At 42.6% G+C, this 14821-nt stretch overlaps 1 protein-coding gene across 2 annotated transcripts in view; it reads right to left on the bottom strand.

Moving 5' to 3' along the window:
• The window catches only part of epha3 (eph receptor A3), a 283492-nt gene that overhangs the window by 202913 nt on the left and 65758 nt on the right, over positions 1–14821 (bottom strand). For both annotated transcript variants that reach the window (XM_080203597.1, XM_080203598.1), the window contains exon 3: positions 12214–12877. In XM_080203597.1, coding sequence (XP_080059723.1) covers positions 12214–12877 — 664 coding nt within the window. The remainder of the gene's footprint in view (positions 1–12213; positions 12878–14821) is intronic.

The raw sequence follows: 14821 nt of genomic DNA, 5'->3' as shown, positions 1-14821 counted from the left end.
ATCCATCATAGTCACATGTCCTGCTGTCTGCTGGCAAGCCCCACGCTGGTCATCAGGTCCTTGGTCAATAGCTCACCAGCAGTGCCTATGCTGAAAAGGGGAGCCCACGTTACATGCTTTGCCGCACAACAACAGTATGGCAAGTCAAATCTCTGCCCAGGCACAGCCTAACATACTTGCTTACAAGGAATGGATAGAACAAAGTAAGCAACAACAGTTGTGACAACAAAGGTGGAATGCTTTGAACCTCTGAAAAGAAGAAAACCAGTTTTGTTGTTTAGGTTAACCTTTTGCTCAATATGGAAATCTTCACAAACAATCGCCCACTTTCTGTGATCTATAGAGTGTCACGTTATATAGGTCATCTTTCTTTTGGTTAGCCCAACAACATGTTATACTCCTTCTCAAGGTACAGCTACAAATAGGGAATAGCTTCAATTCAAAGGTATATTGTGCCTAAGCCTCTCACAATTAAAGCATAATTCGGCCTTTTGGCTAAGATCAAGTGTAGTATCAATGTACTGTGCTTGGTTGAAGTCGTAAGGTTACATTGTGCCTTCATGTGCAGCAATTTTTTAAAGCGGCATCTGGGCTTTTTGACTAAGATGCGAATGAGATCAAGCCTTGGAGGAGGTGCAATGCCTACTCCAACCAGTTTGGATCATGTAGATGAAGTCCAAGACAGGAGGTGAGAGGCCTGTCTTGTCAGCTTGGATTGGGATGTCTCATTTGCAGAGACTCTGAATTGGACTTGGATCGGATTGAATTGGATATAAACCAAAAAAAATTAAAGTGTAATTTAAAATTGTATCAGGCTGATAACTTTAGCATTACTTTTTTTGCAACATTTCTCTTGCACAATTTATTTGAGCTGCACTGCTTATAATGGAAGCATCAGGACCTCACCCTTCCCATTTAAAGTTAACCTTTTCAAAGCATATGCAATGCACTATCTTTTGTTCACAAAATAAAGATGCTCAAATTGGGAAGTGCTTAAGAATCTTTGTGTTTGCCAGTTTGTAAACAAGTTGAAGACTGGGGAATGGTGACAAGGTGGTACAGTGGTTAGCACTGCTGCCTCACAGCACCAGAGATCTGGGTTTGATTCCCAGCTTGGGTCTGTGCGGAGTCTGCATGTTCTCTCCGTGTCTGTGTGGGATTCCTCCGGGTGTTCCGGTTTCCTGCCACAGTCTGAAGGACATATTGGTTAGGTGCATTGGCAATGCTAAATTCTCCCTCAATGTACCCAAGCAGGTGCTGGAGCGTGGCAATGAGGGGATTTTCACAGCTACTTCATTGTAGTGTTAATGTAAGCTTGCGACACTAATAAATAAACCTTAAACTTAAGCATCACTTAAATGTGATATATTCCATTGCACACACATCTGAGCAATTTAGTTTTTAGTTAAGGAAGGTTGGCATCCTTCAAAAATGTTTCTTAGGCCCTGGATCATTCTTGCAACATCTTGTGGAATGCCTTTAACACAGTGTGGTTAGAGGTTAGTGAAGTGGTAAGTGCAGCTTATGATGTACTTCCCACAATGAATTTTGATTAAGTTTTATCTACAATACAGAGAAGAAACCTTCGATCAATTTCAAAAGTCCACTGAATCATACATTGATTTCCAGATGCCTCGAAACTCAAGAGGAATAATAATATTTATTAAACTTCCACAATCTCCAAAGTCAGGATGTTGCACACAGTGCTGACATCTCGAGAGCCACGACATAAGGGAATAGTTAAAATTCACATTTCACAATGTACTTAAGGAATTAATATAACCATGCCTTAGCGCTGCTTGGGATTTGAGTTGCCTGTCCCTGCCAATCTTCTACAGGTGTACACGTTCTAAAGGCTTTCTTGTTTTTTTAAGTGCATTTCTTCTCAGAAGCCACTGCAGCTGCTAAATATCAGTTGCACTAAATGCATAACACAAAACTGAGGAAGTATTGTGATATCCATTTGGGCCCCGAGGCATTGGTATCACATTGCATTCAAGCATATGGCCATTCTGATCATCGCCATGGTATAGATTGCTTTTTATTGAATCCCAAATCTTCGTTTATATCCACATAGTGATATAATCTGTCCTGTGTGATCTTTGGATGGTTAAAGCTTTTTTTGTAGGTCCACAGAATAGGGTACCCTTCCAATATTATCCCAAAGAATACAAGCATTGGAATGTAGAAACATCGGACGTAGCAGCAGGTGTAAACCATTCAGCTCATCCAATAACATCATGGTTAATCCAATTGGGCTGCCAACTCCACTCTCCTGTCTGCTGCCCTCACCCCCTCCCCCAGCATCCCCCTCCGCCCCACGTAGCCCAATACTTCCTTGTCTATCAAAAATCTGTCTAACCTTATCTTGAATAAATTCAATGCCCACACCTCCATTGCTTTTTGAGGAAGAGAATTCCTCAAACTAATGCCCCTCTTAGTCTCCTCCACAAGAGGAAACATCCTCCTGGTATACATATACCTACCAGGTCCCCTCAGAATCTATTTCAATAAGATTATCTCTCATTCTTGGAAACTCCAATGGACATATTCAATCTTTCTTCATAAAATAAGCCCTTCAATCTAAATCTTTTTTGAACTGATTCAAAAACTCTACCTGCACCTGTTTTTTTTCAAATAAAGAAACCAAAAATGTACACAGCATTTGAGATGTGGTCCCACCAATTTTTCTTTATTCATTCTTGGGACATGGGCATCACTGACTGGCCAGCATTTACTGATGTGGAGATGCCAGTGTTGGATTAGGGTAAACACAGTAAGAAGTCTCTCAACACTAGGTTAAAGTCCAACAGGTTTATTTGGTAGCACAAGCCACTAGCTTTTGGAGCACTGCTCCTTCATCACGCGAATGGGATTTCAGACACTTCCAGGCACTGAAAGATGCCCTCATAAGAACAGGATATGGCACTTGATTCATCAATCGACAGTTCCGATGCGCTACAGCGAAAAACCGCACTGACCTCCTCAGAAGACAAACATGGGACACGGCAGACAGAGTACCCTTCATCGTCCAGTACTTCCCCAGAGTGGAGAAGCTACAATATCTTCTCTGGAGTCTTCAACATGTCATTGATGAAGATGAACATCTTGCTAAGGCCATCCCCACACCCCCACCTCTTGCCTTCAAACATTCGCACAACCTCAAACAGACCACTGTCCGCAGCAAACTACCTAGCCTTCAGAAGAATAGTGACCGTGACACCACACAACCCTGCCACAGCAACCTCTGCAAAATGTGCTGGATCATCAACACAGAGGCCATCATCTCATGTGAGAACACTATCCACCAGGTACACGGTACACACACTTGCAATTCAACTAACGTTGTCTACTTGATACGCAGCAAGAAAGGATGTCCCGAGACATGGTACATTGGGGAGACCATGCAGACACTATGACAATGGATGAATGAACACTGCTCGACAATCACCAGGCAAGATTGTTCTCTTCCTGTTGGGGAACACTTCAGCAGTCATGGGCATTCAGCCTTTGATCTTCAGTTCTCCAAGGCGGCCTTCATGACACACGACAGTGCAGAGTCACTGAGCAGAGACTAATAACCAAATTCTGCACACATGAGGACAGCCTCAACCGGGATCTTGGGTTCATGTCACACTACCTGTAACTTCCATGACTAGCCTGGGCTTGCAAAATCTCACTAACTGTCCTAGCTCTCTTTAACTTGTGCTTAACCCTCTTTCCACTCACATTGTCTGTACCTTTGAGACTTGATTACCTGTAAAGACTCGCATTCCAACCATTATTTTGTAAATTGAGTTTGTGTCTTTATATGCCCTGTTTGTGAACTGAAATCCACTCACCTGATGAAGGGGCAGCACTCCAAAAGCTAGTGGCTTGTGCTACCAAATAAACCTGTTGGACTTTAACCTGGTGTTGTGAGACTTCTTACAGCATTTATTGCCCATCCCTAGCTGCCCAAGGACGGTTGAGAGGTGACCACATTGCTGTGGCTCAGGAGGCACATGTAGAGCCAGACCAAGTAAGGCCAGCAGATTTCCTTCCCTAAAGGACATTCGTGAACCAGATGGTTTTTCCGACAATTGACAATGGTTTCATGGTCATTAGTAGATTCTTAATTCCAGACGTTTTTTTCTTGTATTCAAATTCCACTATCTGCCGTGGCGAGATTCAAACCTGGATCCTCAGAACATTAGCTGAGTTTCTGAATTAAAAGTCTTGCGATAATACCACTAGGTCGTCGCCTCCTCCATATTACTTCTTAAGCGATGGAGCAAAAGTAAAGCTGTTAAGTCACAGATCATCCTCAATGTTATTGAATAGCAGAATAGACTCAAGGGGTGAGATTTGACAACCTGAGGCTGCAAATTCCCACCTGAGGTCAAAGGGCATTTCCGACGTCTGCCCCTCACCCGCTCCAATTCCGTGGTGGGCGGGGCAGTAGAATTCTGGTGAAGGTCTATTCCTGTTGCTATGTTTAACCCTAGAGTGGGATTATATTCTCATTCTCCTTGTAACACTAATCTATCTCTATTTGTGGCCATTTTATCGTTAACAATCAAGTTCAGTGTTAATTTTCAGTTTTACGATCATATTTCAGGCAGTTATTTAAACAGAAGCAATAGCACAGCATCTCACATTCTTGGTTTTAAAGCTTTTCCATTAGAGGTGCCATTAATAGCAGGAAGTGCCTCCTCTGCACTGCACGACATTAAGACTGCCGGCATTCTCCACAGCGAACTGCCAAGGTAGAGACCAAAGTGAAATTAAAGTCTGATGTAAGAACTGACTAAAACAGCGTAGAAAGCTGTGAACTGATTTCCATGCATCTTGGCTGCTGCTCATCGCTGCTATGAGGCAACCAGCTTAAACCCTTCATTCTTTATTTATTCATTTATGGGACTCGGACCTTGCTGGCAGGGCCAGCATTTATTGGCCATCCCTAGCTGCCTGAGGGCAGGTGAGAGTCAACCACATTGCTATGGCTCTGGAGTCACATGTAGGCTAGACCAAGTAAAGATGGCAAATTTCCTTCCTTAAAGGGCATTACCCAAATCAGATCGGTTTTTTTGACAATCCTAGAATCTTAGAGTCGCTACAGTGCAGAAGGAGGCCTTTCGGCCCATTCGGGTCTGCAGTGACCACAATCCCTACAAGGCCCTATTCCCTTAACCCCACATATTTACCCTGCTAATCCCCCTGACATTAGAGTCAATTTGGCATGGCCAAGCCACCTAACCCGTGGCGAGATTCAGTGAGGACAAGGGGAATTTAGGAAAATGCTTTCATCTGCATTACTCAGAAGAAAAGGAGTGGATGAGGATGAGGCAGTTTGCAGGGGAAGCCAGTCTGATCAGGCAGCAGAGATGCCGTGTTGAGCTCACCAATACCATTCTGGCCTGAATTACAGAGCAAAAACTACCTGCACCGGTAATTGCAACAGATCCCATTTGCACAACTTCCCATTCAGAGATCACCGGCTCTTGCAGCTAAAGCTAGATTTACTTTTAGCCACATTAATCTGTGCCTTTAAAGTTCTTGTTCCACTCTCTTCATACAATAAAAGTAATTGTCTGAGGAGATCGGAGGAGATCAAAACTATCCTCATACAAGATAAAAGCAAAGTACTGCGGATGCTGCATCTGAAACAGAAAATGCTGGAAAATCTCAGCAGGTCTGACAGCATCTGTGGGAAGCTTTGACAAAGGGTCATCTAGACTTGAAACATTGGCCCTATTCTCTACCCACAGATGCTGTCAGATCTGCTGAGTTTTTCCAGCATTTTTCTGTTTTGGCTTCAAAACTATCCTCTGCAGCCATGCTATGACAGCAGTGCATTTCTTCAGGACAGCAGCAAAGTGCCATCCTAACTAGGTCCACATTTCTAACTAAATCATTATGGGGCATATTGGCGTTCTCAAAGTTTACCCCAGGAGTCTGGGAGAGTCCTGTAATACAATCAGCCTTGGATTTCAAGACTTGTGATGTTTGATCAAATGCCATATGACCTGTCTAGTCTTTGTTGGACTCCCCGATGAAGATACATGCCTTACCTTAGGGCTAGGCATGTACCCTTTGGGGCCTGTTGGCAGACGAACTAATATACCAACACTATAGTTAAGAAAATCCACCACTGCCTCTAATTTCTCCGAAGAGTATGGAAATTTGGCATGTTAGCTATGACTTCCACAAACTTTTACAAATGCACCAGAGAAAGCACTCTTTCTGGTTGCATCACAGCTTGGTATAGCTCCTTCTCTGTTCAAGACCGCAAGAAACTATAAAAGGTCATGAATGTAGTCCAGTCCATAATGCAAACCAGCCTCCCATCCATTGACTCTGTCTACAGCCAGCATAACTAAGAACCCCACCCTGGACATACTCTGTTCCACCTTCTTCTGCTGGGAAAAAGATATAAAAGTTTGAGATCATGTACCAACTGACTCAAAAACAGCTTCTTCCCTGCTGCCATCAGATTTTTGAATGGATCTACCTTGTATTAAATTGATCTTCCTCTACAACCTAGCTATGACTGTAATATTATATTCTGCTCTCTCTCGTTTCCTTCGTGAAGGGTATGCTTTGTCTGTACAGCACGCAAGAAACATTACTTTTCACTGTATGCTAATAAATCAAATCAAATTTAAAAAATCAAATCATTGTGCTACACACTCACTGACACAATGTACTGTTTTCCAAAGATTTGAGACAGGCATGCAGATGAAAGCCGAGAGTTAAAATCCCTCAGGTCTTAAGGTACTGGTGGTGGAACAATTTGCCACTCACCTTGCTTCCTGCCTACCCTGATTCAGGATAGGATTCAGGCTTCTTACAGAACCAAAGAGATTTCCTTTGTCCAAATCCGAAAGAGACAAATACAGAATACTTTGCCTATTCCAATAAGAGGTTCAAAACTAAAAGAGGATCTTTTGCTTTTATAATGCAAGTCTAGACATTTAATTGAGTAAAAGGGAAAAATCAGGCCAGGCAGCCAAAGTTATATTGATTTTTGACATTTAATTTAAAAATCCCAGCATCGGAGACAGGGATCTGAGATACATTAATTTAGCCTTTCAAAACCTAAGCTGCTTCGACTTAAACAATTGTGCAGGGACACAAGAGTTTATCGCTAATCCAAATTCCATCAACTTAGTCATTCAACTAAATAGGTTTAAATTTATGCTAATCTGAATTCAATCTTCTTGTAACAAAACTAGCTTGAAACTTGATTAATTTGACTAAGTTTCAGCTGACTGTAGATCGCTTTTATATTCCCATTTAAGGACTGGAAGAGTGGTGCTTCATCACGTTTTACTTGTGTTTATTCTTTTTATCTCCCTGCGTCTGCGTGGGTTTCCTCTGGGTGCTCCCGTTTACTCTCACAGTCCAAGGACATGCGGGTTAGCCATGCTAAATTTCCCCCTGAGTGTCAGGGGGATTAACAGGGTAAATACTTGGGGTTATGGGCATGGGTGGGATTGTTGTCAGCGCAGGCTTGATGGGCCGAATGACCTCCTTTTGCACTGCTGGGGCTCTGGATTCTGTGAACGACTGACCATCCTCTGGGGGCAGGGGGTTGCACAGGGCAGGGGGTGATGGGGAATGCATGCTGTGACCCACTCCTCCTCCTATTTCTGTGTTAAGTGCTGATTCGGGGTTGACAAATATCTTCCTGCAATCCAAAATACTTCACAGCTGCAAACATCTGGACAAATCAAACCCATTTTTTCTCAGCTCAGCTTTACATCTTGAATTGTTTAGACTAACTGGTGCGCTGACATTATTAAGCTATGCCTAGCGCTCCTTTGAAAACGATCATAAAATAGGACAAACAGCTTCATGGGAAAATGCACGAGAAGACAGGTTTGCTTGGTGCAATGTTGTTTAGCCAAGTAACAACTTGGTTGCTATGGCAACAGTCACCTTCTGAAAAAGTGTTGTTTTCACTAACCAGTTTGATTTGATTTTAAATATTTTACATCACCTGTGTGCTCATACGTCGGCCTTTTGAGTTCTCTCAAAATGTAACGCGTGCCTATCTCAAGCAATCTAAAATACACGATAGAGCAAAAGTGTTCTATTTTCTGAAGCCTCACACAATTACGATTGGAGGTTCAAGTGCAAACTTTGGACTTTCCATTTCATTTCCTTGCTGTGTTTTGTTTGAAAATGTACCAGCGAAAGCGCCAGAGGTTACCGCCTCAGCTGTCATTGCAATGTAAGATGATCCATTATTAGCCTCTATTAGGCACACTCTAGAAGTACTGCCATAATGGGCCCTTCAAACACATCCAAGAAAAAATTCTGCCCCTCAAGTGCTGCGGATGTGCCACATTTCTACTTGACAACAGAGGCTGCTATAGCTCAGCCACTCAACAGAGCATTTAAGAGGTCAAGTGGGAAACAAAAGCACTACATTACTGAAGCCAGGGGTTTATGCATTTTAAATGCCTTATGGAAAATAATCTGAAACTGGGAAAACTGTCCCAGTTACAGCCAATGGAACCTCCTATCACCAGCTTGAAGCTGAATGGCCTTTATTACTGACACTGTTCGTTAAATGTTCCGGGAAAGAATGTTTGTTTCCATGCATTTGCTCTCCACTGTCTATGATCCTAAACTTTTCAATCATTCAGGCATATGTTTAAATCAAAACAAGGGAGGGAACAGTGGTTAGCACTGCTGCCACACAGTGCCAGGAACTCAGGTTTGATTACTGGTTTGGTTCACTGTCTGTCTGGAGTCTGCGGGTTTCCTCTGGGCGGGTACTCTGGTCTCCTCCCACAGTCCAAAGATGTGCAGGTTAGGTACACTGGCCATCCTAACATCTCCCTCAGTGTACCTGAACAGGCGCCAGAGTATGGCGACTGGGGGATTTTCACAGTAACTTCACTAACGTAAGCCTACTTAAATAAATAAACTCTAAAAACTAATGATTTCTGCAGTGTTCCTTTAACACCGGTCCTCCAATGCACTCAATTAATAGCAATTAGTTCAAGACACTGGTCACAGCATTTCAAATGATCAATCCTTAAGTTGATGTTTTCCATTAAAAGTCCATGGAATTAATGGCGCATCCTCAACTTTATCATGCAACACCTTTGTGTGGCTTCAATTAGCTTTTAAGGATGTGCAATGGGAGGAAATAACATGAAGGAAGAGGAATAGGGTTGAGGATATTGGAATAATTTGGAATTAATACTTGCTCATCATTATCAATATTGAGGAAAATACCAGGTCTTGTTAGATTTGTCACATGGCAAATGATTAAACATCTGTTTGTGCATTTAATCATTTATGTGATTTTTTTTCTACTGCTGTGTGTTTTTTAAAGAGATCTAAACCAATGACTTCAGTGAATTTTCCAATGCTAAACTGAACATTTTGCATGAATTGTGTTACCCTTCTTCCGCTCCTTGCAGTATGGTTTACAGCAGAAGCTCTAATATAATCTGGTGCAGGTAAAATTCTGTAAGAACAGCAAACATTTGTGTTTTAAGGCAGTGAACAGTCCAATCAAGGAGACGTGCTTTGTTAGAAGCATTTGTGAGCCAGGTGGATTTTGTAGAATCATAAAAAAAACCCTACAGTGCAGAAGGAGGCCATTCAGCCCATCGAGCCTGCACCAACAGCACTCCCACCCAGGCCCTAACCCCGCAATTACCTTACTAATCCCCCTGACACTAAGGGGCAATTTACCATGGCCAATCAACCTAACCCACACATCTTTAGAATGTGGGATGAAACCACAACAGTTGGAGGAAACCCACGCAGACACAGGAAGAACGTGCAAACTCCACACAGACAGTCACATGTGCCCCATATCCAGAGGTTTGCCATTGTCATCTAAACTGACACTCCACTGTTGTACAGAGGGAGAGATGCACTTGTATGGACTTTCCAGATAAGAACTGTTATGATGATTCAGGTGGCTCTATGGCACTATTTGAAAAAAGAGTTTTAGCCTGCATTCCTCTTTAAACAAATCCAGTATCATCTAAAAACGATGACTTACTGTTTGTGAGGAAACCAGCATTGAGCAAAGTAGCTGCTTTGCTTGTTTATACACAGCAAAGTAATTCAGTGTTCGTTGAATACATTATAGAATCATAGAATCCTACAGTGCAGAAGGCCATTCAGCCCATCGAGTGTGCACTGATCACAATCCAACCTAGGCCCTATCACCATAATCCCACATAATTACCCTGCTAATCCCCCTGACACTAAGGGGCAATTTGGTATGGTCAATCCATCCAACCCGCACATCTTTGGACTGTGGGAGGAAACTGGAGGACCCAGGAGAAACCCACAAAGACACGGGGAGAAAGTGCAAAACTCCACACAGACAGTGACCCAAGTCAGGTCCCTGACGCAGTGAGGCAGCAGTGCTAACCACTGTGCTGCCATGATCATATCTTGAAAGCTTGGAATCCAAGATGTGATCACTGCTATCTTAAGATTTATATATGCATATATATTTATATATTTTTTTTCCTGGATCCTATTTATGTTTTCAAATTATTGACATTTTGAAAAAAATTATTAGTAGGGCTCATGTAGTTGTCTAGTTTTTGAGGGAAGTGTACTGCAGTGGAATAAGACAAAGGGATACAGATGTAGCGGGCCCAATGTTTGACAGAGGCAGTGAGACCAAGCAGTCCTGATAAAGATGGAAAAATGTTGTTCTCAGTCTCAATTAAACCACTCAGCAAGGATTGAGAAGAACGAAGTGCATAACTGCATTTCAAAGAGATTGCTGCCAAGGATAAGGATTTTATAAAAAAGGTGCAAACACACTCAGAAGGTGCTATCTCCTCAATTTATATCACCCCCGCTCAGCCACTCAATTATTTGCCTAACAACTGAAATGAGGCATGCAATTAAAATATTCTGATGAAGCAACTGCTACATATTAAAACGGATGACATGAGAGCGGACTTAACCCTGTACGTTACTTGTATAGTACGCTGCTTGTCTATATAAAACAGTCTTATCAGCTTGGCCTAAATGCATTCTACTTAGCACTCCAAACAACTGCCAAAGTGTATTTACAATAAAGGACATTCGTTTCATGATAGTACTAAGGAAATGGGACACGGGTAAAATCTGTCAGATTTTAATGGGTTTTCTGACATGCTTTGAATGAATCTGGAGTGCCACTAATGTAGACAGTTAAACAAAATACTTTTGCCTTATCAGTGTGCCTTTACTTTAGATGAGGCAATGACCCACAGGAACTAATTTATTGAGAATTTGCTGTTTTACTGAATTCGATTAAGCGATGCTCGCAAGCATTTTAGGCAGTTGGAATATACGGAAACAAGCACATGTTTCAATGCACTTGTGTTATTAACTTATGGAATAAGTTTTGAAAAGAAATACATTGCCAAAATATGATATAGGGAGGTAAATGCTTAGCTAGCCCACGTAAGGCACTCATAGGCCCGAAAGTCTGTAATGAAGACCAATGCTTTATATCCCAAGGTAACCATGAGGACGTCACTTGTACAATGCCTGCAAATCAATAATGTTACTTTATTTTTTTGCCAAGTGCACTCAAACAGGAACATATATGACTTTTCAGATCCCAAACATGAACAATAGCAGATCTGCGAAGATGTCACATGTGACCCAGGATTAGCTACACGATGTTATTAAAGTGTTTAAAGTTTATTTATTAGTCACAAGTAAGGCTTACATTAACACTGCAATGAAGTTACTGTGAAATCCCCCTAGTCGCCACAGTCCAGAGCCTGTCCTCGTCAATGCATCTGACCAGTGCGTCTTTCAGATTGTGGGAGGAAACCGGAGCACCGGGAGCAAACCCATGCAGGCACGGGGAGAATGTGCAGACTCCACACAGACAGTGACCCAAGGCTGGGAATTGAACCTGGCGCTGTGAGGCAGCAGTGCTAAACACTGTGCTAATTACATTCCCACCCGCAGCCCCCCTCAACTGGTTCGAGAATTATGGCATCAGATTTTTAGAAAGAAAACAAAGGTGTGTTGAAAAGTTGTTGGAAGCAATAAATATATTCAATTTTTAAGAGAAGTCCCAGTTGAATGAGAGTGTAACGTGCTACAAATGTCTGTAGATTATTAACACTACTTCGTAGACAAAGGGAATTCTGCAAATCTGTTGAGACTGATTACACATTGCTGTAATGGGTTCAAACTGGGAGGTTTTCCCAAGTCCAGATGACTAATTGTTACCTTGGCACATGCTTCCTCTTTCCTCATATCCAGCATTGCACAGGCACTTCCCTATTGGCACCAGCCATTCTCCGTCAGTGCTGCAATACATCCTGGGTGGGTCCTCCTCCTTGGAATGGTTGACACAGGAGCCACGCACCTCCACGAGAGACAGGGAGTCCACTCCAGGCACTGTGTCTGGGAACATAGCCAAGTTCCTCGTGATGAAAGGACACTTTTTGAAGAAGACACGCACAGACACCAAAGCGACACAGGCACCGACATCCTGAAAGGCCAGATAGAATCCTTTCTTGTTGATCGGCCCGACCTCGCGGACCTCAGTGTTCAGCTTGAGGATTCGATCGCCCAGGTCCATCTGGGTGAAACTCTCGTCTGCGGCGATTGTGTCAATTTTTACAAACTGGCTTTCTCGAAACCTGACAATGTGATCTTCGTCAGACTCCATATAATAGAGGTTGAAAGTTTCTTTACAGGACCCCAGGACTAACGGGATGCTGTTGCAGTCCCTCAGAGTGAACTTAAGTTCAACATAAACCTTCTGAGCAGAATTGCGTGGAATCCAGTTTGTCCGGAGCCAGTTATTCTGGTTGGGTTCCATCACATTGCAGACCTGGTAGGTGCGGATTGGTATGTAGTGCTCATCCACTCCGCTGATTTCTTCCCACTGAAAAGGAAACGAAAGAGAAATTATAATTTTGAACTTAAAGCTTCTTCATATGGGCATTTCCACTTGATGATTTCCCAATGCAATGTTTCTGGGGTGTCAGTCATGGTGATATATTCAATTCAACCTATAGAAAGAATCAAAGGTTTCTAAACCAGGCAAATTGCTAACAGTACAAAGAAAAATTAATGCACTTTGATATTCTGACAGTGGCCTGTTTGCATACCACACAGTATTATCACAGCAGGTTTAAGACAGAGACATTAGGTAGGAATTACTAGCCATCTACACTGGTGGGATCTTCCAGTCCTGCTGATGATATCCATCACAATTTTCCCAGTGACATGTGGTAGATTCAATGGGAAATCCAATGGATAGGACGGGGCTGGAAGATTCCCCGACCACCAACAGCCAACCACCTCCCGCTACCAAGATATACACAATGGTGGAGCGGGGAGGTGCAGAATTTCCCACCTACTTTCCTGTTTCAGCTCCCATCTTGCAGATAACCCTTCCTCTCCCCATGATTCCTGGAGTTTGGAGGATGAAGGTGGGGCTGATGGTGAAGGACAATTGCCAACCCCCTGTTTCTCATGGAAGAAATAGATGGCAGGAAGTGGGAGAGGAGGCCAGCGACACACCCAATGTAAATTTCAGAAAAGAAGAGGTAGGAGGTTGGCAAGCGGGTCACAATTCTCATATTCCAACCCATCTTGTACCGCAGGCATTCAGTGGGCTAACCAGTGATTTGCGAAAGAAACAATTGAAAAATAAATTGCTATGGATGTGCGCCAATAAGTCAATTCCAGTCTGTTGATATCCCACATAAGGCTTTCTCTGGATCAAATTATCTCCACCTCTACAGACCCGACCTGTTCATCACAAGAACTGCCCCTTTCCTGTCCTCACTCGGCTGGTAGTTGTAACTGCAGGGGGAATGGGGGTGAGGTGTGGGGAGGGGGAGGCACCTTTTTGATGGTTTGAGAGCATCACTGGCAAAGCCAGTATTTGTTGCTGTTTTTAAGTGCCAGTGAACCTAATGGCTTGCCTGACCATTTCAGAGACAATTAAGTGTAGGGGTCCAGAGGCACATGCAGGCCAGACTGGCTAAAGGTGGCAGATTTCCTTCCCTAAAGGACGAGTGAACCAGATGGAGTTTTCCAACAATCGACAATGATTTCATGGTCATCAGTAGATTCATAATTCTAGACTTTTTAAAATTAAATTCAAATTCCACTACCTGCCGTGTCGGGATTCAGAACCCGAGTCCCCAGAACATTAGCTGAGTTTTTGGATTATTAGTCTAGTGATAATACCACAAGGCCATCACCTCCCCAGTGGGTGGAAGTTGAAGAACACTCATCAAATAATTCAATTCCTAAAAAGTGGAATTGGAGAATGCTTTTGGAATCCTTTTATAAATTGTCCTGATTCACAAACTTGCCCAGAACTGTCTTTGCCAACCTTAAATAAATCAATAAGGTACATCCAAAACATTTAATAGCTTGAAACGTTTTATACCCTGAGGAGTTATTTCATCTGGAGAGAAAGTCATGCAATGTGTTCAATGATAACATTTTGTCACTGATTGTAAGTTTCGGATTCAGCCATTGAAAAACATGCCTTTTGTTGACTTTGTTTTGATTAAAAAGTAAGCGAAAATGGATCTTGTTATAGCAGATGCTCCTTCTACCATCTAAACTTTGTTCAGCTTCTTTCCCCTGGAGGCAATAAGCAAGCTTTCCCATTTCTAATTAAGTTTATTTATTAGTCACAAATAGGCTTACATTAACGCTGCAATGAAGTTACAGTGAAAATCTCTTAGTTGCCACACTCCGGCGCCTGTTCGGGTACACTGAGGGAGAATTTAACGTGGCAATTCATCTAACCTGCACATCTTTGGACTGTGAGAAGAAACTAGAGCACCTGGAGGAAACCCATGCA

Source organism: Carcharhinus amblyrhynchos, chromosome 15, assembly GCF_965287045.1.
Source record: "Carcharhinus amblyrhynchos chromosome 15, sCarAmb.v2.hapA, whole genome shotgun sequence".
NCBI classification, from domain to species: Eukaryota; Metazoa; Chordata; class Chondrichthyes; order Carcharhiniformes; family Carcharhinidae; genus Carcharhinus; species Carcharhinus amblyrhynchos.
Note: the sequence above shows the minus strand (reverse complement) of the source record. Positions and strands in the feature narration are given on the sequence as shown.